This window comes from Hyperolius riggenbachi, chromosome 5 (assembly GCF_040937935.1).
Source record: "Hyperolius riggenbachi isolate aHypRig1 chromosome 5, aHypRig1.pri, whole genome shotgun sequence".
NCBI lineage: Eukaryota > Metazoa > Chordata > Amphibia > Anura > Hyperoliidae > Hyperolius > Hyperolius riggenbachi.
Window position 1 is genome coordinate 57,247,311 of NC_090650.1, and position 27,547 is coordinate 57,274,857.

At 43.7% G+C, this 27,547-nt stretch overlaps 1 protein-coding gene across 1 annotated transcript; it reads left to right on the forward strand.

Annotated features, from left to right (window-relative positions):
• The first annotated feature begins 5,204 nt into the window (after positions 1 to 5,204).
• On the forward strand, positions 5,205 to 23,956 carry LOC137519618 (patched domain-containing protein 3-like). The gene is made up of 4 exons (XM_068238592.1): positions 5,205 to 5,957; positions 8,838 to 8,959; positions 11,116 to 11,261; positions 22,228 to 23,956. The coding sequence occupies exons 1-4, from the start codon at positions 5,205 to 5,207 to the stop codon at positions 23,895 to 23,897; spliced, it is 2,691 nt and encodes an 896-aa protein (XP_068094693.1). The 3' UTR covers positions 23,898 to 23,956.
• Positions 23,957 to 27,547: the final 3,591 nt, after the last annotated feature.

A 27,547-nucleotide genomic window follows, 5' to 3' on the forward strand; every position in this document is an offset into this window, starting at 1 on the left:
AACATCCCGCCGGCGCTTCCGTATAGCCGGCGGGATGTTGCGGCGAGCGAGCGGTGACAGGCGCCGGCGGAGGATCGCGTCACGGATGACGCGATCGCTCCGCCCATGCCCTTAAATGGACCGCCGCCTCTGTGGGTGAGGCCGTCCTGCAGGGCTCCACTTCCCCGCCGCCCCTGTGTAGTGGGCGGTCGGGAAGTGGTTAACTGACATTTTTTATCGTAACAACCAACAATTTATACAGGAAAATCATGACGATTAAAAAGGTTGCCCAAACTTTTGCATCCCACTGTATGATAATGATGATGTTGTCCATTCAGTTGTATTCAACTCTTGGTGATTCTATAGGTTAGGTCTCTCCATGCTGTCCGATCTTGTACCATTTCTGCCAGTTGCCTTAAGCTCAATCCTGTGTTAGCTTTGATAGTGTCAAGCCAACACGTTCTCTGGCGGCCTTGTCGCCTTTTGCCACTGATGATCAGTCCTAGCATTAGCATCTTTCTCTAAGGAATTTGATTGCATCACCTGGCCGAAATATCTGAGTCTGAGTCTGGTGAAATTGCCTTCCAGTGACATGTCTGGTCTTATACGTTCCAATACTTTGTTCGTCATCCTTGCTGTCCATGGAATGCGAAGCAACCATCGGCGGCACCACAACTCGAAGAAGTCTATTTTTCTTCTATCTGCTCTTCTTAGGGTCCAACTTTCAAAGCCATACATGGTTATGAGGAATATGATGACATGAACCAGTCTACATTTGGTCGTAATGATGTCTTTGCTTCTCCATATTTGGTTCATGCTTACCATCGTGTTTCTGCCGAGGGTTATCCAACGTTTTATTTCATGACTTCAATCACCATTTCGATCGATCTGAGAGCAGAGGAAGGTGAATTCCTGCACACACTCAATCCTATTATTGTCAACTGCTATCTTGATATTGCCGTCATTTACTGTATTCATCATGACTTGGTCTTTTTGATATTCAGGAGGAGGTCGAATTTTGCAATTTCCTATTTGAATCGATTAATCAGATGCTGCAGGCCACCCGCTGTTTCTGAGAGAAGAGTTGTGTCATCAGCATACCGAAGGTTATTGATGTTCCATACACCAATTTTCACTCCAATTTCTGTTTCCTCAAGATCTAATTTTCTCATGATCACTTTGGCGTAAAGATTGAACAGGAGGAGGGATAGGCTACAACCTTGCCTCACACCTTCACCAATTTTTAACCAATCAGTGTCTCCATACGGTGTTCGCACTTTGGCTTCTTGGCCGTCATATAGTGATCTTATCAGGTTGACCAAATGAGTTGGCACGCCCAGTTCGCTTAAGGTGTCCACAGCTTATCGTGTTCGACACAATCAAAGGCTTTTTTATCATGTAACATATAGGGTTGTTTTATGTGTTATTTTTTTTTTTTACGGTGCACTAAAAGATATAAAAGTTTTAGTATTATTGAGAGGCTGTATCAAAAGTGTAATTTTGGATCTGGAGGGATGGGAGGCAGGGCCGGGACAAGGCAGAAGGGAGAGAGGCTTCAGTTTCACAGTGCAGTGTAGGAGGGGGCACACAGCTCACTCAGCTATCATTACCCTATTGTGTTTGAAGCAGAGAGAAATAAGAAAAGGGGATACATGGCAGTGACTGCAAGCCAGATAACTAGAGATTAAGGTGATGGGCGGTTGGGGGCCCTTGGAGAATCTTATTCTAATAGCAATCAGTGTGTGATGGCTGGAGTGGAAGGGATGGAGGGGCGCACTTTTGTGTCTCAGCCTTGGGTGCTGGAGGACCTTGTCCCGGGTCTGGGGGGAGGAATCATTACTGTATTCTGTAAAAGCCAGGGATAAGTTAATCTCTCTTAAGGTGGCCATACATCAGGCGACTTGGCGGCTGATCGACCATCTGATTCGATTATTATAATCAAACTGGATGAAAATCAGTGCCGCCAAATGCATGCCCGACCTACAATGCAACCAATTTCTGGACAAAAATTGGTTGCATTATCGATGGCGCATGCTGCAAGATGTACAGCCGACTTGCTCGATTTGGTGTGCAGCGGGAACGGTGTGCAATGTCGCAATGATCGACGAATGCGACAAAACCCCCGACGCTGTCCCACCTAATGAAAAATGTTCCCCGGGGGCCCAGTGTAAAGTATACCTTACCTGTCTGCGGCCTGCACTTGTGCCTCTGCTGCTCCGGGAGCATTCTGCTGTACATACACGTGCACCCCACGTGGTTTCCTAGGAAGGGCACTTGTGTGACATCACACACGCGCCCCTTACTAGGAAACCACGTGGGGCGCGCGTGTATGCAGAGAAGGAATCCCGGAAGCCAGCGGGGGACAAGCGGAGGTCGCGGAAAGGTAATGTATACTTTACACTGGGCAACGGGGGGAGGTTTTTCATTAGGGGACAGCGTTGGTGCAGCGAGGTGGCAGATGCAGCGCACAAGGCCGATTCTGGATCGATTTCAGCATGAAATTGATTGGGAATCGGCCTGTGGTGTATGGGCAGCTGACAGAACTCTCTCTTGTCAGATTCTATTAGAGAGAGATTTGTCTCTTGGTCGAATCTACCCGTACATTGCTAGATGTATGGCTACATTTCAACTACTTCATAGTGTGTATTACCGCCCCCCGCTTATCTGGGTATTTTTAGGACTGATGCCTGTGGTAGATGTGGGCAACAGGCCTCTGTTTCTTTATCATATGGTTTAGTAATGCCCACAATTATTTCATTACTGGACTGAAGTAGGCTATTGGATCTAAAAGGTCTTTCCCAAAGATACAAAAAAAAATGTTGCTTGGAATCATTAAGGATATTCATAAAGGGGAACCTAAGAGGCTTTTGTTTAGCAGTCTCACATTTTATGCCAAAACCTTAGCTTATTGTGCTCGAATGGAACCATGCTTCACCCCCATCGGTTTCAGAATGGTTGGCCTATATCTGCAAGGAGTTACCCATCCTTGTTGCTGATGACGCTGATTGCATCATCAGCAGAAGCTGGCACTAGGGGAGCTGTGAAGGAGAAGAGGTGTCTCTGATCGTCACTGACACCAATGACTGGATGAGGCGAGTCATACTTGTGCTGCTTTACATTATTCAGAGGGAGCAGAGAAGGACACAAGGGGGGAGCGGAGGGAGTCATGGGGACAATAAAGGGAGTCACCAAAATCGCTGCAGTTCATATTGGCGAGCGTTCGTAAGTCTGGGACTTCCTGTATTTGGCATATGAGATGCAGGGACTTTTTTTCCACATTTTGGGGGGAGAAAAAAGTGTGTCTTATATGTGAAAAATGAAGGTACTTATCTATATTAACAATTTCCAAGCTGGCTGCTGTGTGTCTGTATGTCCTTCCATCCTGCACATGCCCCACTCTGATTCGCCTTGGCACTATGTTTCTCGGCCCCACACTAGCCTCCTCCTGCCCTGCCCTGTTGTGATTGGGCACATTGCTGATCAGATGGTGTGCACAGGTGACGGCGTGTATGACAAGACGGCTAGCGTGATGTACAGAGAGATGGCGTACACACTCCTATCCCACACAGTGTAGGGCGTGCCAGCAGCTAGGCTCAGCAATAAAATAAGGCAGTGTGCACAGTATAGTAGTCGTATGTCTATGTATGTGTAGTGTATGTATCTTAGTCTAGGGCCATTTTTTTTTTTTATAGGGGAAGCCAATAAACTTATCTGTATGTTTTTGGGGTGTGGGAGGAAACCGGAGTGCCCGGAGGAAACCCACATAGGCACGGGGAGAACATATTCAGATTCAAACCGGGAAGCCAGTGCTACAAGGTGAGAGCACTAACCACTATGCCACCATTCTGAGCTATACCAGCCTGCATGGTCCATAGTATGGGGGGTTCTGCAGGGGAGGGGCAGCCAAGCCTCCCCCTCTCCACCAGAGAGAGCCCTTGTCTAATCCATGGACTAAGGGCTTTTCCCCACCACTGGTGTCTCAGGAGGAGGTGGGGGCCGATGACGCCCTGGGGGGACAAAGGATAAGAAGAATTGAAAACACAATCACGAAAAAAGTCCTTTATTATTCTGAATTAACTATGAATACTTACCTTTAAAAAAATGTTACCACGCCCAGTCCCCCCCTCCCAACACACACACCACCACAACCTTCACTGTCACAGGGGCTACTATCATACTCATGCAGTTTTTGGCTGGAATAGTAATCTGCCAGGAAGCAGGTCGTTTAGGCGCATATGGTTCCTGTGGTTGTTTGAGCGCTGCCATTGGCACCCATACAAATATTGGCTACTGCGGGAAATTTGGACAACCGCTTGCATAGTGGGCGACTCCAGCACCCGTTATCTTATCGTGTGCCGATCGATATTAGTATGGACGCCTATGGCAGGATCCAAGCTTCCATGGCACCCAATATTTTGTGATTAGTGCAAAGGGGTTCGGTTAAGAGTAGGCATTGGTGTGTGTGTGTGGGTGGTTGGTTGAGTTTAGGCATCACAGGGTGGGAGTCTTTTGAGGGGGTCAGTGGTGCAGGGGGGAATTAAAGGTTAGACGTCAGTGGTGGAGGGTTTTTAAGGTTGGGCACTAGCTGGGGGGGAGTTCTTAAGATTAGGTATCGGTGGTGGGTCAGCTTGGTTCAGGTTAATTATTTACACGTAAAATGACTCTGGTGTTGGCACTCTAAATACAGTAGTTTCATTGTTATGATTTGATTGCTTAGTAATGGTATACAGCAATGCAAACTCTAAGTTAATAATATTTTGATTTCTGGGCAGTGATGTTGACTGAACAAGACCTGATGTATGAGACTGTTGGCATTAAAAACATACATGATAAAAAAAACTTTCTGGGATCAAATTCCATTGTGTCACCGTTATAAGCAAATGACACAATGCAGGTACAGTAATTATAATCTGACAGCATCAGAGCATGCCGGCATTATTGATACTCTAGAAGTGAAGTTTTACATTTCTCTGGAACTCATTGCCATTCTATGATCACTGATTAACCTGTCATCCAAATGTCCAGGAACTTCCTTGGTAATCAAATAATTTTACTGCTTCCTGGAAGGCATTCAAGTGTTCGTCATCCTCACACCTGACTAACGCTGCTGTCTTCTTATCTATGGTCACTTTGTTATGATTACACTTTAAATATATTATTAACCAAGCTGGATTTGCTTTTCTCTGCTTCTGTATCATTCAGTAGTTGTCTGCAGAGCAGGAATAATGTCTCGGTGTCGGACAGACTGCATTGAGAGACCACTCTCTGTGGCCTTCTCGAAATTAGGGAAGGTGGTCGCCAGATACCCCTGGTGGTTCCTCTTCCTTCCTTTGGTCCTATCTGCTGGTTTGGGGGCCGGCTTCTACTTTTTAAATCAGAGGCAGGCTAATGATATAGAAGAGAAATTTACACCAGTCGGGGGTCCAGCTAAAGCCGAGAGAGATTTTGTGAGGACACACTTCCCAACCAATGACTCGGGGCAGTTCTCTGCACAGAGACTGTATACGGAAGGCTCCTACGTCTCTCTCATCGCGGTCAGTGTAGCTGACAATGTCATCAATGCTGATACGTTCAGAGAGCTACTGAAGCTGGATGAGATGGTGCAGAATTTCCACATCAATATAGGTGAACAGGGTGCTGAGGTGTCTGTGAATTTTCAGAAGCTCTGTGCAGAGGTCCTGGGCAAGAAATGTGCAGAGGCCAACCCACTGCTTAATGAAGTACGAAATAATGTGAGTCTAATAGATACAATAACCATTAGCTACCCCATGTTTCAGGAGAAATCATTCCTGGGAACTTATCTAGGGGGTGTCACGCTAAATCTTGACAACACTGTGCAGAGGGCTGAAGCTATTCGGTTAGTGTATTACCTGAGGGAAGACAGCGAGCAAGACAAGGACAACAGCCACCAATGGATTCACCACTTCATCCAAAACATCTCTGAGAATTTAGAGATGTTACAACTGCAGCAAGTACAGGTAAGGAAGACGGATTCATGAATATTTTCCCATCATTTATAAGACGATTTATTCCTTGTTGAGAAACAGCAGTAAATGTAAATGTGAAGCAGTAAATTTGAGTATACAGCAAGTGGACTTATTGGGTGCCCCTATGGGCGCCAATGCATTTTATAAGTATTTGGGCGCCGTGCCAGAGCACAAATTTGGGTGTTTCTTTAATTTTTTTAGGTTAAGTGATGTAGTTGGGGGGCGGGGGGGAGTTGTGTAAGGATTAGGCGTCAGGAAGGTAGTTTGGGGGGGGGGGGTTAATGGTTAGGGCATGAGGGATGTAGTTGGGGGGCAGGGGGAGTTGTGTAAGGAATGGATTAGGCATCAGGAAGGTAGTTTGGGGGGGGGGGGGGGGGTTGATGGTTAGGCATCAGGTGGGTAATTTTTGCATTTCCGGAGTTTTAAAGGGATACTGTAGGGGGTCGGGGGAAAATGTGTTGGACTTATCTGAGGCTTCTAATGGTCCCCCACAGACATCCTCACGGATGCTCCGGCTCCGCCTCCAGTTCACTTCTAGAATTTCAGACTTTAAAGTATGAAAACCACTAAGTCTGCTTTGCTGTGTCCTCGCTCCCACTGATGTCACCAGGAGCATAATGCACAGGCCCAGTATGGTCTGTGCCTGCGCAGTATGCTCCTGGTGACATTAGCGGGAGCGAGGACACGGCAACGCAGGCGCAGTGGTTTTCCGACTTTAAAGTCTGAAATTCCAGAAGTGACCCGGAGGCGGGGCCGGAGCATCGGTGAGTGGCTGCACGGGCACAGGATGTCTGTGGGGGACCATTAGAAGCCTCGGGTAAGTTCAACTCATTTTCCCCCAACCCCCCTACAGTATCCCTTTAAGGGTCAGGCATCAGGAGGGAGGGTTCTGTGTGAGAGCAGGGTTAGGTTTAGCTATAGTAAAATATCGGTATTTAATACCAATATTTTACTATCGGCATTACTGGGCACCCACATTTCCGTGCGCCTTTATTTGATAGACGCATGCAAATGACCCAGCTAATCTGGACTGGATTTTTTTTTTAAAGTGTCTTTTTAGAAAAGTAGAAAAAGTTAGTCACTGTCACCTGTGTCATATTAGATCGAAGTGATGATTCCAAAAACATTGTGAATTATAGCTTGGGCTGCAACGGCTGTATGCATGCACACCTCCGCTCTTATGCCCGGGACACCTCTCGCAATTTTTCCGAGAATGGGATCGATTTTGTACAGTACTGATCTCTAAATCAATAGCTTTCTCATTTGTAAGAAGATCAGACATGTTGGAAATTATTGACCGACTGGAAATTTCCAATTGATCTGATGGTAAAATTGCATGGTGTGTACTAGGCATTGGAGGACGTTCAGTACATGCCAGTTGCTCTGGTGTAGGTGCTTAATTTATTTATTGTATTTATAATGCTCCAACATATTACGCAGCGTTGGACATTAGTTAAGGTTACAGACAATATTTAGGGGAAAACCAGATCACGCAGCACAGTATGAGTACAAGGTAATGCTTAGCCAGTCACTGGATGTGGATTAGGCAATTTAAGTTCACTCAAATGCGTAGCAGCTGGGTGCACAGTAATGGAGGTGCATGATCAGGTAGGACACACAAGGAGGAGGACCCTGCCTAAAGGCTTACAATCTAGAGGGAGAGGTAGGGACACAAAAGGTAGGGGACCAGAGTTCAGCTGCGCGTTTAGAGCACCAGTGAGGGGTGGTAGGCCAGAGTGAAAAGGTGAGTTAATGCTTTTAACCAGCTGGGCGTTACGGACGAGCTCAGCTCGTCCAGTACCGCGGCGCTGGATTGCTCAGGCCCTGGTGGGCCGTTTTGCATTATTTTATTTTCCAACACGCAGCTAGCACTTTGCTAGCTGCATGTTTGTTCCGATCGCTGTCGCTCGCTGCCGATCCGCCGCTACCCGCCGTGAAAGAGGGCCCTCCCCCTAGACCCCTTGCGCAGTCTGGCCAATCACCGCCAGGCTGCGCTATGGGGTGGATCGGGACTCCCCCTGACGTCATGACGTCAATGACGTCAGTCCGATCGTCGCCATGGCGACGGGGGAAGCCCATACAGGAAATCCCGTTCAGAACGGGATTTCCTGTTGGGTATTTGCGCCGGCGGCGATTGGAGGGGTGGGTGGGATACCGAAGGGAGGGGGAAGCATGTAGTTAGCTCTAGGCTAGCTACATGTTAAAAAAAAAAACATTAGCCAAAAAAAACCTCCCGCGGCCGTGCGCCGCATATAATCAGAATGCTAGGGAGGTTAAACCCTTGGCGTTCGCAGTTGGAGATAGATAGATAGATAAATAGATGGATAGTATTTTCTCCCCATATTTTTCCAATATACTCTGTATAGTGCTGCGGAAGATGTCAGCGATATACAAAATACTAAATAATAACAATAATGGACATATGACTATGGTAGAGATTAGATTGTGAGCTCCTCTTAAAGGCAGACTGTATACCCTGTACAGCGCTGCGGAAGATGTCAGTACTATATAAATACAAAATAATAATAATGATAGATAGATAGATAGATAGATAGATAGATAGATAGATAGATAGATAGATAGATAGATAACCCTGCTCATTAGTTTGCATGCTGTCTGCATTTAATGACTGCAGACAAAGTGATGGATGGATGCTCTACTGTACTTTTTGCATTTAGCCAAATATAAGCTGAGATTTGAAATAAGGGGCTAATTTTGTTTCAAAAATCAGATAGATAGATAGATAGATAGATAGATAGATAGATAGATAGATAGATAGATAGATAGGATTTTACATTGTCATTTCTCTAAAAAAAATCATTATTTTAATTTGCCTTTGTTTTTTTTTGTTTTGTTTTTTTTTCCTTTTAGATCTCTTATCTTTCCTCACTATCCAGACAGCAGGAATTTGAAAAGACATCAAAATCTGTCCTTCCTCTGTTTTCCATTACCTATTTTGTCACCATATTTTTTTCTATTATGTCATGCACAAGGTAAGATTATACATGTATTTCTTTAAAGTGTGTGTCCATGTAAGGTAAACATATGCATATTAAAAACCTGCAACAAGTTAAAATTATGCATATTAAAGATGTGCACAAGTGAAATATTTATGAAGAGTTACAACAACTATGAGATACAAAAGTTGAAAAACAAGCATGAATGTAAAAAGACTAACTCTGTGGTCAAAACAGAAAACCACTACTACTATTCTTCTTCTTCTCATTATTATTATTATTACTCTATTATTTTTAAAGTAATATTACAGAAAGAACCCCCCCCCCCCCCCCAAAAAAAAAAAAAAATATATATATATATATATATATATATATATATATATATACGGTATATATATATATATATATATATATATATATATATATATATACAGTGGTGTGAAAAACTATTTGCCCCCTTCCTGATTTCTTATTCTTTTGCATGTTTGTCACACTTAAATGTTTCTGCTCATCAAAAACCGTTAACTATTAGTCAAAGATAACATAATTGAACACAAAATGCAGTTTTAAATGATGGTTTTTATTATTTAGTGAGGAAAAAACTCCAAATCTACATGGCCCTGTGTGAAAAAGTGATTGCCCCCCCTTGTTAAAAAATAACTTAACTGTGGTTTATCACACCTGAGTTCAATTTCTGTAGTCACCCCCAGGCCTGATTACTGCCACACCTGTTTCAATCAAGAAATCACTTAAATAGGAGCTATCTGACACAGAGAAGTAGACCAAAAGCACCTGAAAAGCTAGACACCATGCCAAGATCCAAAGAAATTCAGGAACAAATGAGAACAAAAGTACTGTAATTGAGATCTATCAGTCTGGTAAAGGTTATAAAGCCATTTCTAAAGCTTTGGGACTCCAGCGAACCACAGTGAGAGCCATTATCCACAAATGGCAAAAACATGGAACAGTGATGAACCTTCCCAGGAGTGGCCGGCCGACCAAAATTACCCCAAGAGCGCAGAGAAAACTCATCTGAGAGGCCACAAAAGACCCCAGGACAACATCTAAAGAACTGCAGGCCTCACTTGCCTCAATTAAGGTCAGTGTTCACGACTCCACCATAAGAAAGAGACTGGGCAAAAACAGCCTGCATGGCAGATATGCAAGGCGCAAACCACTTTTAAGCAAAAAGAACATTAAGGCTCGCCTCAATTCTGCTAAAAAGCATCTCAATGATTGCCAAGACTTGTGTACCGACGAGTACCTTGTGGACCGACGAGACAAAAGTTGATTTTTTTAGAAGTTGTGTGTCCCGTTACATCTGGCGTAGAAGTAACACAGCATTTCAGCAAAAGAACATCATACCAACAGTAAAATATGGTGGTGGTAGTGTGATGGTCTGGGGTTGTTTTGCTGCTTCAGGACCTGGAAGGCTTGCTGTGATAGATGGAACCATGAATTCTACTGTCTACCAAAAAATCCTGAAGGAGAATGTCCGGCCATCTGTTCGTCAACTCAAGCTGAAGCGATCTTGGGTGCTGCAGCAGGACAATGACCCAAAACACACCAGCAAATCCACCTCTGAATGGCTGAAGAAAAACAAAATGAAGACTTTGGAGTGGCCTAGTCAAAGTCCTGACCTGAATCCTATTGAGATCTTGTGGCATGACCTTAAAAAGGCGGTTCATGCTAGAAAACCCTTAAATAAAGCTGAATTGCAACAATTCTGCAAAGATGAGTGGGCCAAAATTCCTCCAGAGCGCTGTAAAAGACTCGTTGCAAGTTATCGCAAACGCTTGATTGCAGTTATTGCTGCTAAGGGTGGCCCAACCAGTTATTAGGTTCAGGGGGCAATTTCTTTTTCACACAGGGCCATGTAGGTTTTGAGGTTTTTTTTCTGAATAAATAATACAGACCATCATTTAAAACTGCATTTTGTGTTCAATTATGTTATCTTTGACTAATAGTTAATGGTTTTTGATGAGCAGAAACATTTAAATAGTTTTTCACACCACTGTATATATATATATATAATGCATACGTCTTTTCTGAAATTTAGCATCGGAGTGTGTTTCTCACATAATCACAGTTTTTATGGCTAATGTTTAATATGAAGTATTTTGGTACATACTGTAAGTTGTAAGATGAAATTATAATATTAAACCATACTTTATGCTTCTCATTTGCTTTAGGTTCGATTGTGTGAGGAATAAAGTTTGGGTTGCTGCTTTCGGAGTCATGTCCTCTGGTTTAGCTGTACTTTCTAGTTTTGGGCTCATGTTACTTTGCGGAGTGCCTTTTGTTATCACTGTAGCCAATGCTCCTTTTCTTGTTTTAGGTGAGTTTTTCACTTTTTGCATCTGCACAATTTAAGTTATGGCACATCAATATTTTGAATTGCACCACTATATAAAAGCCTGCATCAGATAGGCAGGGCCGGTTCCAGACTTTTTGCTGCCCGAGGCAAACTTGTGAGGATGCCGCACTAGCCCCCCCCCCCCTCCACGATTTGGAATGCTCACACAACACCCGACAATTTACTCTGCATCATTTAATGTTCTCACATTACAATAGCACACTGGCTGGCTGTGAGACTGGGACAAACTGCTCCCCCTCAGCCACTCCATTCCTCCTCAGTCAGGACAGCAGAGCCACCTCTGACTGCATGCTGTTGGTGTAAACACAGTAAAAAAAAATGCTGCCCCTGTAATCTCTGCACCTGATCCGAATGTTTCACCTTCCTTCATGAGAGAACCGGCCCTGCGGATAGGTATCTACAATGATGTATTTATGGTCATATACCTATGACCATTTTGGGATTTGTGAGTCTGGGATCTGCACCTGCATCTGCAAAGTATAGAGATGCATCTAACTAATACTACATGTACTAATAACTATATAATTTAGAATGAAAACACTATGGGTGTGATCAGGGCCAGTCTGAGGCAGAGGCGAGAGAGGCTCCAGCCTCAGGGTGCAGTGTAGGAGGGGCACACAACTCACTCAGCTATCATTCCCCTATTGTGTTTGAAAGTAGAGAAAAATAAGAAAAGGGGATAGACGGCAGTGCCTTCAAGCCAGATAACCAGAGATTAAGGTGTTGGGGGCTCTGAGGAGCCTCTTAGTCTAATAGCAAATTAGCAATCATTGTGTGACTGCTGGGGTGGGAGGAATGGAGGGGCACACTTTGGCATTTCAGCCTTGGGCACTGGAGGACCTTGTCCCGGCTCTGGATGGGAGCATGCTAGGCAAGGCAGTGCAGAAAAACATGCTTTTTCTGCACTGTGCTTTTTTCATATATTCTTTTGCTGCATTTTTGTTCGCAATTTTGTTTCACGAGTATTGTGTTATTTTGTGTGTTCCCTGTTTGCATTTTTTATTAATTTACCTAATCAATGGAACAAAATACAGTTAACAATAAAGGCAGGGGATACATGACTCTTGTCTTTCAGTTTTCTGTGTGCATTTCCAGCACGTTTTTCTACAAATCGTGTGTTTGTTTGCAAAAAAAAAAAACACTCACATTTTTTTCACAGCTAATGAAATCTCACACAATGTGCAGAATTATGCTGCATGATGTCAGATTTTTGTATGCCTGCAAAAATGCATTCCAATATGAACTAGCCCACTGAGTAACAGTTCGCAGTTAAAAACAGTTTTCTGTGCAGAAAACGTACAGGCAAAAGTGCTAGCGTTTTCCCCAGTGCTAGCGTTTCTGTCTAGCATGTTCCCTGCCGGAAAGCTTTAATAACATAATGAATACCGATGATAACGTGTACTCCAAAGATGCTATTAGGGCAGCATTATTTACTTGTATTTTCAGGCAATGCAGTACCTGTATATCAAACAGAAACTCCATATCCCCCTATGGATATTCAGCCTCTGTTAACTGTACCATTCACATTCAAATAATATATTTAACTGCCTGTAAACAAGCCTGACCAATGCAAACGTCACGTACCAGATCCCAAGGTGGTCATTAATGTATCCCCTGAGATAAAGCCACTAGGACTTATCTCCTGCCCTGTACTCTCTTCCCTACTTCATTATTAGTAAGGACATGTCCACATTGCCAAAAAGGGCTCAGCTGAGACAGACAGCATTTCTGTACAGTGCCAAACCATGAGAAGTACATAATGTTGAAAGATGCACTTCTGAGGAGAGAGATTACATTTTGAGTTCAATTATTAGAAAGCTAGAAGCTATGAGCATGGGCGTCCGCACATATGGCAAAACCGGGCATCTGCCCGAGCCTGGCCGCCCGCTGCCCCCCCCTGGCCGCGTGCCCGTGCAGCCAGCAGGAGGGAACAGCGCAGAGAAGAGAGAGAGCTATGGGCACAGTGGGGAAGGGCGGACGTCTCCCCCCCCCTTCCCTCACCTTAGGGGGCTCTCTCTCCCTCGCTGTCCCCTCCGGAATGAAGTGTGCACTGTGCAGCGGCTGGCAGCGGGCGGAACTTACCTCCTCTCGCTCCTGCGCCGGAAGTTCTGGTGCCGCACTCTGGTCTGGATCAGGCCAGAGTAGCGGGTAATCCATCCGGCGCGTGCGACGAGAGGAGGTAAGTTCCGCCCGCTGCCAGCCGCTGCACACTTCATTCCGGACTCCGGAGGGGACAGCGAGAGAGGGAGGGAGAGCCCCCTAAGGTGAGTGCCCATAGCTCTCCCTCTTCTCTCCGCTGCTCCCCTCCTCCTGCACGCAGACATGGCCACTTTTTCTGGGGACATATCCCCCTGGCTACATATACTGGGACATATACCCCTGCCTACATATACTGGGACATATACCCCTGCCTACATATACTGGGACATATACCCCTGCCTACATATACTGGGACATATACACCTGCCTACATATACTGGGACATATACCCCTGCCTACATATACTGGGACATATACACCTGCCTACATATACTGGGACATATACACCTGCCTACATATACTGGGACATATACCCCTGCCTACATATACTGGGACATATACCCCTGGCTACATATACTGGGACATATACCCCTGCCTACATATACTGGGACATATACCCCTGGCTACATATACTGGGACATATACCCCTGCCTACATATACTGGGACATATACCCCTGCCTACATATACTGGGACATATACCCCTGGCTACATATACTGGGACATATACACCTGCCTACATATACTGGGACATATACCCCTGGCTACATATACTGGGACATATACCCCTGCCTACATATACTGGGACATATACCCCTGCCTACATATACTGGGACATATCCCCCTGGCTACATATACTGGGACATATACCCCTGCCTACATATACTGGGACATATACCCCCTGCCTACATATACTGGGACATATCCCCCTGGCTACATATACTGGGACGCATCCCCCTGGCTACATATACTGGGACATATACCCCTGCCTACATATACTGGGGACATATACCCCTGCCTACATATACTGGGGACATATACCCCTGCCTACATATACTGGGCACATATACCCCTGCCTACATATACTGGGCACATATACCCCTGCCTACATATACTGGGCACATATACCCCTGGCTACCTGTTCTGGGGACATCTCTACCCCTGGCTACCAGTTCTGGGGACATCTATACCGCTGGCCACCTATTCTGGGGACACCTATAGACCTGGGGCTACCTATTTTTGGGGAACCACTGCTGTCAGATTGAGTGTATTTTGGGGAACTGCTGCCAGGTGAGAGGTGCCTACATATTAAGGGGGCATTCTGCCTATTTATGTGAAAAGCTGTCTATTTATGTGCCTCATGACTGCTGAATTTGTCTTGTTGCGGGCCTCATGGTTACTGACTTTGTCTTGTTGGGGGCCTCATGATTTGTTGGGGGCCTCAAGATTGCTGAATTTGTCTTGTTGGGGGCCTCATGATTGCTGAATTTGTCTTGTTGGGGGCCTCATGATTGCTGAATTTGTCTTGTTGGGGGCCTCATGATTGCTGAGTTGGTCATGTTGGGGGCCTCATGATTGCTGAATTTGTCTTGATGGGGGGGGGGGGGGGGGATCATGATTGCTGAATTTGTCTTGTTGGGGGTCACATGATTGCTAACTGCGAGACTATGGAAAAAGCTGAATCATCATCATATGAGACAATAGCATTAAACCTACTTTTTCCGCTTTTTAAAACAGAAAATGAAACTGGGAGGTTCTAAAAAAATGAATAATTTTTTTCAGGAGTACGATGGATGAAATTGTTTATCTTCACAGTTTATTTTCAACTTAATTTTCCATAATGTTCATGTATGAGTTAAAACGTTTGTATTTAGTTTAAATTGCTGTTGGCACTTTGTGATAGTAAAGTGACTTTGCAGTTTGGACACTCGACCTCCAAAAGGTTCGCCACCACTGTCCTAATCTAATGTCCCACCATTGCTTAGTTCATGTAAACTTGTCTCCACCCACGACCACACCCACATTCTGGTTCATGACCACACCCATTTTGCGTAGCTCCATTTTTTGCCGCGCACACCAGCCCAGATTTTTTTTGCTCCCCACTTTTTGCCCCCCCCCTGGAAAATTTTCTGCGGACGCCCATGGCTATGAGTTATCTATCAATCCATATTCTACCTGTATTAAAAACACAAAAAAACAAAACCTATGCCACAGTGTGTATCAGCAAATAAACATAGTACAATATTATAGTATAGTACCAGGGTTACTAGTGGGTGACGTAATTGAAGTAAGAGAACTAGTGACGTAAAAGAAGCAGCCGCTGGAGAGACACGTAGAGGGCGCACTTCTCCTGCGTAGACTGGATATTTACAGTATTGGCAGCCCCTAAAAAAAAATAGTAAATATTTGGAGTTTTATTTATTTTTATTTCTACTATTCTTCTCTATTACACAGCCTGAATATGAATTTCACTAAAACAGGAATAGGAACTGAACAGGAACTCTAAACACTAAAACCTGCAAAATGCACACAGATTGACTTTACCGCCAGGTAAAGGCAGGTCGTAAACTGATTGGTAAATGATGTGCTAACATGCCCCCTATTTCTAATGAGAATTCAAATTTTTGGTAAAATACAGCACATTTTATGACCTAATTTGCCGCATGCAGTAACTTATGACTAAAATCTACCAGAACAGCAAACTGCTTTTACCGCATGCAGTAGACTTATGTGAAAAAATGTTTTTGTTAGTATTGTTGTATTTGTTAGTATTGTATGCTATTGGTATAATCACCGCTGTCATAGAGGACCTTTTGCATTACAGATATTTGACATTATTTTCTAAAATCTTGTAGTAAAATGTTCAATCTGTATGTATAAATGCTTTTGCTTCACAACTTTATCAAGGCACTTTAGTATTGTGTTGTTTTGTATTGTATAATCAGTTGAATTAATTCCTAAAGCGAATAGCCCAGTTCTATTTGCATTGTACAGTATTGAGTTCTTAGATAGGAAAAATGTCTGAAAACTAAAGGCAAATATTTCACAAAACCAAATATCCTCAGTGATAATTACAGTGATGGTAATAGTATAAAGTGCTAACAATTTTTTTTTCCATTTTTCAAGTTATATGTCATCTAACTGACTCACCACCATACACTCTAATTGAAAATATCGGCAATATCAGCCAAAAGAGAAATTTGGGTGCCAGGCAACGCATGACGATTATCATTTTTTGCTGGGTCTTCTCTGTTTTTTAAACCAGCAAAACTGGCAAGAAAGGGGATATTTGGGCGCCGCTTGGTGCCCAATAATTAATTTTTTTTTGCTGTTTTTTGTGCAGCGGCTACGGTTAGGGTCTTATGCTGGGCATACACGGGTCCATCTGGCGGCCGATTAGCCGCCGGATCAACCCCCGCCTGTCCGCATGCGGACCTGACGGATATTATCAATCGAGCCATCAGCGGCTCGATTGATAAGGAGAGTTTCTCCCGTGTATGCCCAGCATTAGGGTTAGGCATCACCAGGAAACATCTTAGGCTTAGGTACCACCTGGGGGGGTTAGGGTTAGGCATTGGTAGTGGACGGTTCAGTGTAAGAATAGGGTTAGGTTTAGCTATAGTAAAATATTGTTAAAAATTACCAATATTTTACTAACGAAAATTAACATTTTAAGTAGTACAGTATCAGTAAATTTATCAATATACCATACTAACATCGGCACTGTTCCTGTGCCCGATTTCCCATGGCGCCTTAAATTCATATATGCCTGTAATACATGCATAAAAGTGGCGATCAGCTGAGAAGATCACATTTTTTTATCATGTTCGCACTTTGAAATGTGAAAACTTTTCTATTTAAATACATTGGGCTTCTCTAATTTAAAGGTTTTACAGTACAATGCAGTACTGCGTTTAGGCTCTGAACATTGGTGCAGTACCAAAAATTCAGAGTTTTTTATAAAGATTATCAACCCCCCTCCCTCCCCCCCTTTAAAAAAAAGAAAAACCAATGGAAGGTGGAACCCCTGGTATAGTCCCAGGTTCTTCACAGATTTGTTTGGGCTTCCTTTGGGTGCCCCACTTTCCTCCCAAATCACCCAAAGATACTAATCAGTAAATTGGTCCCACCAAAAAATTGTTAGGGCCTAGACTCCTCTGAAGGACAGTTTGAGATATAACCATGGATATGACCATAGAATATAAAAAGCACTGTGTAAGATAAGACAAATAACATTTATATTGCGCTTTTCTCCTGGCGGACTCAAAGCACCAGAGCTGTAGCCACTAGGATGCACTCAGTAGGCAGTATCAGTGTTAGGGAATTTAGCCCAAGGACTCCTTACGGAATAGGTGCTGGCTTACTGAACAGGAGGAGCCGCAAAAATCGAATCCTGGTCTCCTGTGTCAGAGGCAGAGGCCTTAACCATTACACCATCCAGCCACTGTTAGTATTATACAAAGTCACAATAATAATAACTTGAGGCAGCAAAATGCTGACAATTCTTAACATGCGTAAAGAGAACCTGAACTGAAAATAAAAAGTCAAAATAAACATACACAGGTCATACTTACCTCCCATGTAGTCTGCTCATCAATCTATTTCTCCTCTCATGCGTCCTGTTTGTCCACCATGATCGATGGAATTCTCTGTCCTCCATTTTGAAAATGGCCATTAACCCATAACAGCTTCCTGGTCAGCATACTGTTAAACTGTTATATTGCCCACTTGAGCCATAGGGAAACATGGACATTACCTTGCACATTCAGTTGTAACTGACAGCAGCTGATATATAACTGACAGCAACTGGTATATTTCAGTTCTGACATAATCTTGTCAGAACTGGAAGGGATCACTGTAAGAAGGAAATGGTGAGCTTCTGAGAGGAACTGATGGCGAGGTAAGTACGTAATATTCATTTGCAGCTACATCATGTGTTTATTTTAAATAATTTTACTCGGTTCAGGTTCCCTTTTAAGAAAACCTGTAACAAAAAAAACCTCCACTGCAGGTACTCACCTCGGTAGGGGGAAGTCTCTGGATCCTATCAAGGCTCCCCCATCCTCCTGTGCCCACAGCGGTCTCGCTGTGCCCCTCCGAACAGTCTGGATGTAAATATTTACCTTCCCGGCTCCAGCGCAGGTGCAGTATCGGCTCTCCGCTCGGAGATAGGCGGAAATAGCGATCGCTGTTGGGCCGCTCTACTGCACAGGTCCAAGTCTCCTATGCCTGCGCAGTAGAGCGGACCCGACAGAGATCGGCTATTTTCGCCTATCTCCGTGCTGAGAGCCGCAACAGCGCCCCCGCTGGAGCCAGGGAAGGTAAATAAATGTAGCTTGTCAGGCTTGTCGAGGGAGGATTGCCGGACACTTCGGGGGAGCCAACGCTGGACTGCTTGCAGCTACAGGGGAGGGGGAAGCCTCATTGGGACCCTGAGGCTTCCCCTCCTGAGGTGAGTACCACCCAGGGGAACTTTTTTTTGTTACAGGTTCTCTTTAAGATGAGAATGAGGGCATCAGGTAGAATTGAAAGAAACCAAACATACAAAAAATACTCCAAGTAACTCGCAGCTAGCTGCATTAAAACCTGTTTCTAAGTGTCATCAAGAAACACAGGTATTAGTTACATGGAGCTGCAGTTGCAGGTTCAAAACATATAACTACATTTCCTCGTTCTGTGACACCCATGGACCTAACACTAACATTCTTAATACAGTAATAGAAGGTGCATTACAGATAGGCAAACCAGAAACTCGCACGGGTTGCCAGACTACTCCTAAAATAAAAACTACACTTGCCACAGTTGGCTGTAGGATCCAAATGGATGTTCTAGATATTACTCATTCTATTGCCTGGTACATATGATACAATTTGCCCATCAGATTGACAGGAAATTTCCTGACAATTTCCAACATGTCCGATTTGCTTTCGATCAAGAATGGGATTGATTTCGTGCAGTAATGATCTGAAAATTGATCTCATTCTTGATCAGAAACAGATTGGACAGGTTAGAAAATATTAACCTCCTTGGCGGTTAATTTTTTCTGCAAAAATTGCAGAATTCCAATTTTTTTTTTTTTTTTTTTTAAAGTTTCATGTAAAGCTACCAGAGTGGTAGCTACATGAAACACCACTAGAGGGCGCATGTGGCCCTCTAGTCCGATCGCCGCCGGCAACAATAGCAAACAGGGGAACGCGTATACAACGCGTTCCCCTGTTTGGCTTCTCCTGTCGCCATGGCGACGATCGGGATGACGTCATGGACGTCAGCCGACGTCCTGACGTCAGGGACACACGATCCAGCCCATAGCGCTGCCCGGAACTCATTGATCCGGGCAGCGCAGGGCTCTGGCGAGGGGGGGGCCCTCTTCAGCCGCTGCGTGATGCCGATCGCCGCAGAGCGGCGGCGATCAAGCTGTGCGCGCGGCTAGCAAAGTGCTGGCTGCGCGCACAGCAATTTACAAAATGAAAATCGCCCCACCAGGGGCTGAGATCTCCCCCTGCGCGGCATAGCCCGAGCTCAGCTCGGGCTTACCGCCAGGGAGGTTAAATGATGGCAAAAATGGAATTGTGAGTACCAGCCTTGAGACATTGACCAGGCTAATGGTGGACACTAATGATCCAATCTTTTTCATCCAATCTTAGAAGGGAACTGCCTCAATGATCCATTCAATATATATTTACCATATTTACCCTTATGGTGCCCATACATGGTACAATTTTTCCATTTTTTTCTATTAGATAATTTTCTTCAATTATTCCGTTAGATCAAATATGAAGATTTTCCCAATATGTCCGATTTGATTTTTATTGAAAAAAAAACAGTATAATCGATTCTTTATTCTTGATCGAAAATAAAAAATATGCTTTTAAACTTTCATTCGATTCAATCATTTTGGTCGAATAAACGGGAACATTGAACATTTTTATTGTACCGTGTATGGGCACCTTTATACTATATAGATTTGGTAAAATTGGATAAAAAAGATTGGATCATTAGTGGCCACCTTAATGGTGGGCAGTGCACTAATGTTCCAAACTTTTTCACTCGATCTATATCTATCTTTATTCACTAATTAGGCTTTCATCACCATTTAGGCTTTCTTTGGGTGGCACATGTTGCTAAGAATTATTTTATTCTAAATGCATTTTAACTGGAATAATAAGAAAAAAATGGGAAAAAATCATTATTACAAAGTATTCGGCCATTAAAGTTTTTAAAATAAATGTTCTACTGTGCACACACACATTTTATTTGCCCATTTGTTATTGCAATGTTTAAAATATTTCCCTAGTACAATGTATGGCGCCAAATTTTTTTTTTGGTGCATATTTTTCAGTTTTGCATCCATCACTAATTACAACAAGCCCTCATAATATAACAGTAATATACTCTCAACATACAGTACATATAAAAAAAAAAGTTCAGTCCCTAAGGTAACTATTTATGCATTTATTTATTTTTTAACTCAAACTTTTTTTTTTTAGACTTTTTTTTTTTGTAGCTATGGGGGAGGATGGGGGTTAATAAAGCTTTATTAAATGTACAATGCAGTTATTCATTTATTTTACCTTAATTTTACTTTCTGGCCACTAGGTGGCACTAAGCAATCTCCTGCTAGTGAATGAATCATCATGCATCGTGATTCGAGGTATGTTGATTCATTCACAGGGGATTGGTTGGCTTGGTAGACCACTCGTACCCGACGTAACACCACTGGACACATATATCCATCCAGATTGCCACTAAGCGGCTCCTGTGGGACCTATATATTTGTCCAGTTGGATTTAAGTGGTTAAATACATAGCATGCAATATACCACACATAAATAAGAAAACAAGTACAGTAAATACTAATAAACTGTATATCCACCAATCTTCTATGCATAAAAGTTTGGGCCTGTATGTACACTACCTGTGCAGAAAAAAATGTTGCACTCTCTAATGTTTTGTTGGGTCGTCTTTATCTTTGATTACAGCATGTATTTGCTGTGGCTTCATTTTAATAAGCTTTTGGAATGTCACAACATTTATTTCTGTGCATTTATTTTTCGACAAGACGAGAGTTGATGGGAGAGTCGGATCACTGCTTAAATTGTACTCCAGTACATTCCACAGATTTTCAAGGATTTAAGGTCTGGACTCTGTGGTATTCAATCCATGTGTAAAAATGATATCTCATGTCATGCTGCCTGAACCACCCTTTCAGAATTTGAGCCCAATGAACACTGGCATTTTCATCTTGAAATATACCTATGCCACCAGGGAAGGAGAAATTCACTAATGGAATAATCTGGCAGGTTAAGGACATTCAGATAGTCAGCAGACCTCATTCTTTGGGCACATAATTTAATCATCCATGCAGTAATTATCCAATGGGAGGCTCTTAAAGGAAAAAAAATCTGAAGTACCTAAAAAAAAATAAAAAATTGTTTCACTTACCAGGGGCTTCTGCCAGCCCCCTGCATCCACCCTGTGCTCGCGCCATTACCAAATGATCATCCGGTCCCCCTGCCACGGCTCAGTTTTGCTTTCTTCACTGCGTGTCCCTGTGCCGCACGCGTCCTCGTTCACTCTCCCGTCACTGGGTGCGTCCTGCACAGGTGTAGTAGATATTTGGGAGAACGAATAAGGACACATCCAGCCAGGGCCACGCAGGCGCAATGGAAGTTCACTTGGAAGTGGGCGATAATGAAACTGAGCCACGGCAGGGGACCAGATGATCGTTTTGTAACAGCGCGGGCAGAGGGCAGCTGCAGGGGGCTGGCAGGAGCTCTCTGTCTGTCTGTCTGTCTGTCTATCCATCTATCTATCTATCTGTGTGTGTAAAATATATTTTCGTTCCTGATTTGATTTTTAATTTGTCTTTGTCTTAACTTCTTCTTACAGGCGTTGGAGCGGATAACATGTTCATCATGATCTCCAGTTGGCAACAAACTAAAGTAAAGGACAGTGTTGAAGATAGAATGGCTCATACCTACGCAGAAGCTGCAGTCTCAATAACTATCACAACTCTCACAGACGTTGTAGCATTCTACATCGGGATTCTGACCTCTTTTGAGTCGGTGCAGTCATTCTGTATATATACCGGGACTGCCATATTGTTCTGTTTCTTGTATAATGTCACTTGTTTCGGTGCATTCTTAGCATTAAATGGTAGAAGGGAATCAAGTAACAGACATTGGTTTAGTTGTAAACGAGTGCCAGAACAAAAAGACAAGCTCCGCTCCTCTTCCTATAACATCTGCTGTGTTGGGGGAGGATACAGTGAAATTACCGGTAAAGAGGAGGACCATCCTATTACTAATTTTTTTCACAAACAATATGGGCCATTTCTTACAAATACATGGGCCAAAATCCTTGTGTTATTTTTGTATTGTGGGTATTTGGCCAGCGGCATATACGGGTGTCTCCAGGTGCAGGAAGGAATCGATTTAAGAAACTTGGCCACCGATAGCTCTTATGTTCGATCTTTTTATGACAATGAAGATACATATTTTTCTGAATATGGTCCCAGAGTCATGGTTATGGTGACAGAGGAAATTGCATATTGGGATTCAGATATCCGTAATAAAACCAATAGGTGTTTAGAGTCATTTCAAGCAACACCCTATGTTAGCCAAGACCTATCTGAGTCTTGGCTGAGAACATACCTAATGGTAGCTGGAGCATACAAGGTGGACATAAATAATAAAAATGATTTTATGGGAAATTTATCTAGACTCTTTACTGTAGCTCCAGACTACAGACAAGATGTAGACATTCAAGGAGAAGCTATAATAGCATCTCGGTTCTTCATCCAGACGGTGAATGTGAGTACTGCAGTTGCTGAAAGAGACATGTTAAACCAGGTTCGGGACACGGGAGAGGCCTGTGAGATCCCCGTTCTTGTGTACCACCCAGCATTTATCTACTTTGACCAGTATGCGGTCATCATCCAGAACACTATCCAGAACATTGCTTTAGCTGCCGCTGTTATGTTTGTTATCTCGTTACTGCTAATTCCAAACCCTCTTTGTTCTCTGTGGGTCACCTTCACCATAGCTTCTATTATTGTGGGGGTCACTGGCTTCATGGCTTATTGGGATGTTAACTTAGACTCCATATCAATGATCAACCTTGTTATTTGCATTGGGTTCTCTGTAGATTTCTCAGCTCATATTTCATACGCCTTTGTTTCCAACAAGAGATCTACAGCGAATGAGAGGGTGGTTGATGCTCTTCACTCTCTTGGCTACCCCATCCTGCAGGGAGGTGTGTCCACCATCTTAGGAGTGGTGGCACTTTCCACTGCAGAGAGTTACATCTTCAGAACATTTTTCAAGATCATATTCCTTGTTATCGCATTTGGAGTGCTGCATGGACTGGTTTTCCTCCCGGTGTTTTTGGCCTTGTTTGGAAGCTGTGGCAGAAAACATAATGAAGACACAAAGATAAACGTATCTGCTAATGTCCTTCAGTATTCAAATGGAATTACATTAACTGAGCCCGGTAAAAATTATAGAACAGCAAATCCTTATTCACACTCGCCAAACTTCCCAGATCCCGACTGTCCATAATTTATTTTTTAGGTGAATTTCTCCTGAAGCAAACCTGAAGCAGAAAAAAGTATAATGAATTGTATGTGTAGTATGGATAATGAATAGAACATTAGTAGCAAAGAAAACAATCTCATTTTTTTTCAGTTTTTAGTTTAGTTTTTAGTTTTTTTAGTTTTTAGCTTGTAACATTGCATCATTCTGTCACAGTTTCCATTTTAAAAGGTCTTTTAAACTATAAAACAAAGCAGAAATGACTATTTGTACTTTCCTGCAGTAAAACTCATTCTCCCTGTTCTGTGTGTAGTGCTGACATAGCCATCAAGGCTGCAGCTTTTATGCAAGTAATAAGCAGGCATCAGAAATAAGTGTAAACATGCTGTAATGCCCTTGGCCTTGATTCAAATACATAAAGCATTCATAAAGTTGAGCAGGTGTAAATTACATTATACACACATCATAGACCTACACAATAGGTGTTCATAGCGGTATGCTATCTGTGTAATGCATAAGCCATACATTTCCTTGCCAAGTCTCCCTCCTTACAGAGATCGGCATGGAACATTTTGAAAGCAAAGTGAAGGCACTGCAATGAGAGAGCTACAATGGAGGGACCAGGGCAGGATTTACCATAAGGCTCTGTAGGCATGTGCCTACAGGTGCCTGATGATGGAAAGGAGGCTCACTTCCCTCCCCTGGTGCCTCCCTCCCTCCTTCCCTATGCAGAGGGTAAATGAGATGTTACTCACCCAGCTCTCGGCATTCCACTGACGCAATCTACCTTCAGTCAGGGACTAGTTACTTAATACTGAGGGTACACCTAGCTACCTAATACTAAGGGACACCTGTAGCTACTTATGATGGGCAAGGGAAAAAAAGGAGAAGTGACAGCTGTGAGAGCCAGCACACTTTGTAGGGTTTCGCTGGGACTTGTAGGTTCATGGAGGGTGAAATCTAGGGCAAGGGTTCTCAACACGTGGTTCGCGTACCCCAGGGGGTTCGCGAGACCACAGTCAGGGGTACGCAACACAGCTGTGCTGGCTTACTAATATCCACTTGTGTGGTCTGCTAGCCGCGCTCGGCATGCAAACCACGCTGATGTGTTGTCTCAATGCTGCCCTCCGTAGCAGACATGCGTATAAATCACCACTTCCTCAGACTGTGCTTCTGTGGAGCTGCTCCCCCAGCATAGAGTAAGTTCAGGTCCGTTCCGCAGTATGAACGGAGTGCTGTGAATCGGTCTCCAGCGTATTGCTGCACAAGGAGTTTCTTTTTGTGTCGTAGCTGGGCTGCTGCAGCCATCCCGGCTATAGACTTTATTTCTTATTGGAATGCGAGGAGCCGAGGAGCGAGCAGTCTATGGGGGGGGGGGGGCAGAGAGGCATGTCACAGCCCACAGATCTGTCTCTACAATAGATAAGAGGAAGGATTCATGCTGGGGGTGAACTCCGTGTGAAGGACTCTAAGCACTGTATTGAAAACGGCTGCAGCATGCACAGTATTAGGGGGAAGCCTAAAGGGGTTCTGTGGTGGGGTTAAATAAACACAAACCAACACTTACCTGGGGCTTCTATCGCCCCCTGCAGCTGTCATGTCCCACGCCATCCTCCTACAATCCTCAATTCCCCGCCGCTGGTCCCGGTCTAATATTCGTCTAACCAGACGAATAGTGCTCTCTCCTGCGCACGTCATCGGGAGCTTACTGCTCAGGTGCAGTACAAAGTTTTCTTGTACTGCGCCTGCGCAGTAAGATCTCGACGGCACACGAGGGAGCGAGCACCCACACAGCAGCAGTCTAGTTAGACGCGTAATTAGACCGTGACCGTCGGCGGGGAACGGAGGATGGTAGGAGGACAGCGTGGGACATTTCAGCTGCAGGGGGCTGATAGAGCCCTAGGTGTCAGTTTTGGGTTGTTTTTACCCCCTCCACAGAGGATCACAAGCTCAGCACGCTATGCTGCGGTAGTGCAGCTTAGCGTGTGCTGGTTACTTACACTGCCCCCTCTCCTTGTAACCAACGGCTGCTTTACTCCTCCCACCCTTAGCCCCGGCGGATCCAGTGGCTTTCTAGTACGTGATCCCAGCGTTTTGATTGGCACAATACACTGTCACTTGATAGGAAGCAGATTGGGCCAATCAACGTGCGGGGATCACCTCCTATACATACAGCCACTGGACTCAAAGGGACTCAGTGCGGGACGAGTGGAGTGGCTGTTAGTTACAAGGAGAGGAGGGAGCGTAAGTTACCAGGGGTACTCGGCTGGAACTGAATTGCGATAGGGGGTACTTGAGTCAAAAAAGTTGAGAAACACTGATCTAGGGTACCAGGACATCTGCACATATAGGCTCCTGTGATGTAAATATGGCCTGGGAGGAGGGACTATATGAGAGGTATTTCAATGAGAGCAAGTGAAATATTTGGGGTAAATGGGCTAAATATTAACAGAAAAAAATATCAGCACCTTACCCTACACAAGTCCAGAATTTTCTTAATGCAACCAAAATATTTTAGCCAAAATAAATTGACTAAAATGCAAAATTGTCCCAAACCGTGTGAGGGAAGAGAGGGGGGAGCATAGTGGGTTAACTTGCTTAAGTTGCTACCTCTAGCTATTGCACTCCATGCTGCTCTCTGTCTTCCCACCACTTTCTCCTTCTAAACCAAGATTCATGCTGAAAAGTTAGAAGTGTTGGGAAGATGGAGAGTGGTGTGGAGCGCGCAAGGCGATTGCTTAGGTGAGTTTACTCTGTCTCTGTCCCTTACTGCCCCCTCCCCCACGTCTCCCGTCCTATGTTTGGGACTATTGGACATTTCATTAAATTGCTCTCACTCATCCCTGTTGTTGACTGTGAGAACAGGAATAGTGGGTTGGTGATCCTGGCCTATGATAAATTACCACATCCAAGAGTGGAAGTGGATTGTTTTGCAGAATACAGAAGAAGGGATAGAGCAACAAATTGATTTTGAGAAAATTCCAGAGAAACTTCGGGACCAAAATTCTAAGATTGTCCTCTAAATGATCTCAAGGGGGAAGAACCGTAGCAGCCCACTGAGTATAGCCACCACTGGATGTACAGTGCCTTCTCTAGTGTGTAGTACCATCTCTAGCCCAGAGATTCTACAATATGGGCCTTATTCAGAAAGCTTTTCTTTTAAATTATCTCACCTTACTTATTAACTCACAATTTATATCTCCTTAAATGACCTAACACATGATTTAGCTCTCCTTAACTGACTTAACTCATTGTTTAGCTCTCCTTATCTAACTTAACTCACGATTTAGCTCATTTAACTCATTGTATAACTCTAATTAACTGACTTAAAGCAGACCAAAAACCAAACATTTTTTTAATTCAAAATATTTAGTTGCACCACTCTGACACATACAAAGATAAATAAACACTCTTTCAAGCCTTTGAGCATTTCAGTGCATACTTTTCACCCTTCTCTTTTCATAACTAGGGCTATACAGGTGGCAGCCATTAGCAATTCCTCCTTTGCTGGACACCATCTAATCCATCAGTTTGGCGGATTCTGTCCCGGCAATTTGAAAGGAATGTAGGGGTTTCTCCAATAAATGTAAAATATTTTATATTTGTCATCATGCAGCTAAAAAAAGGCTGCTATTTATTATTATAATTTAGAAAATAGATTTTATTTCTGAAATCTT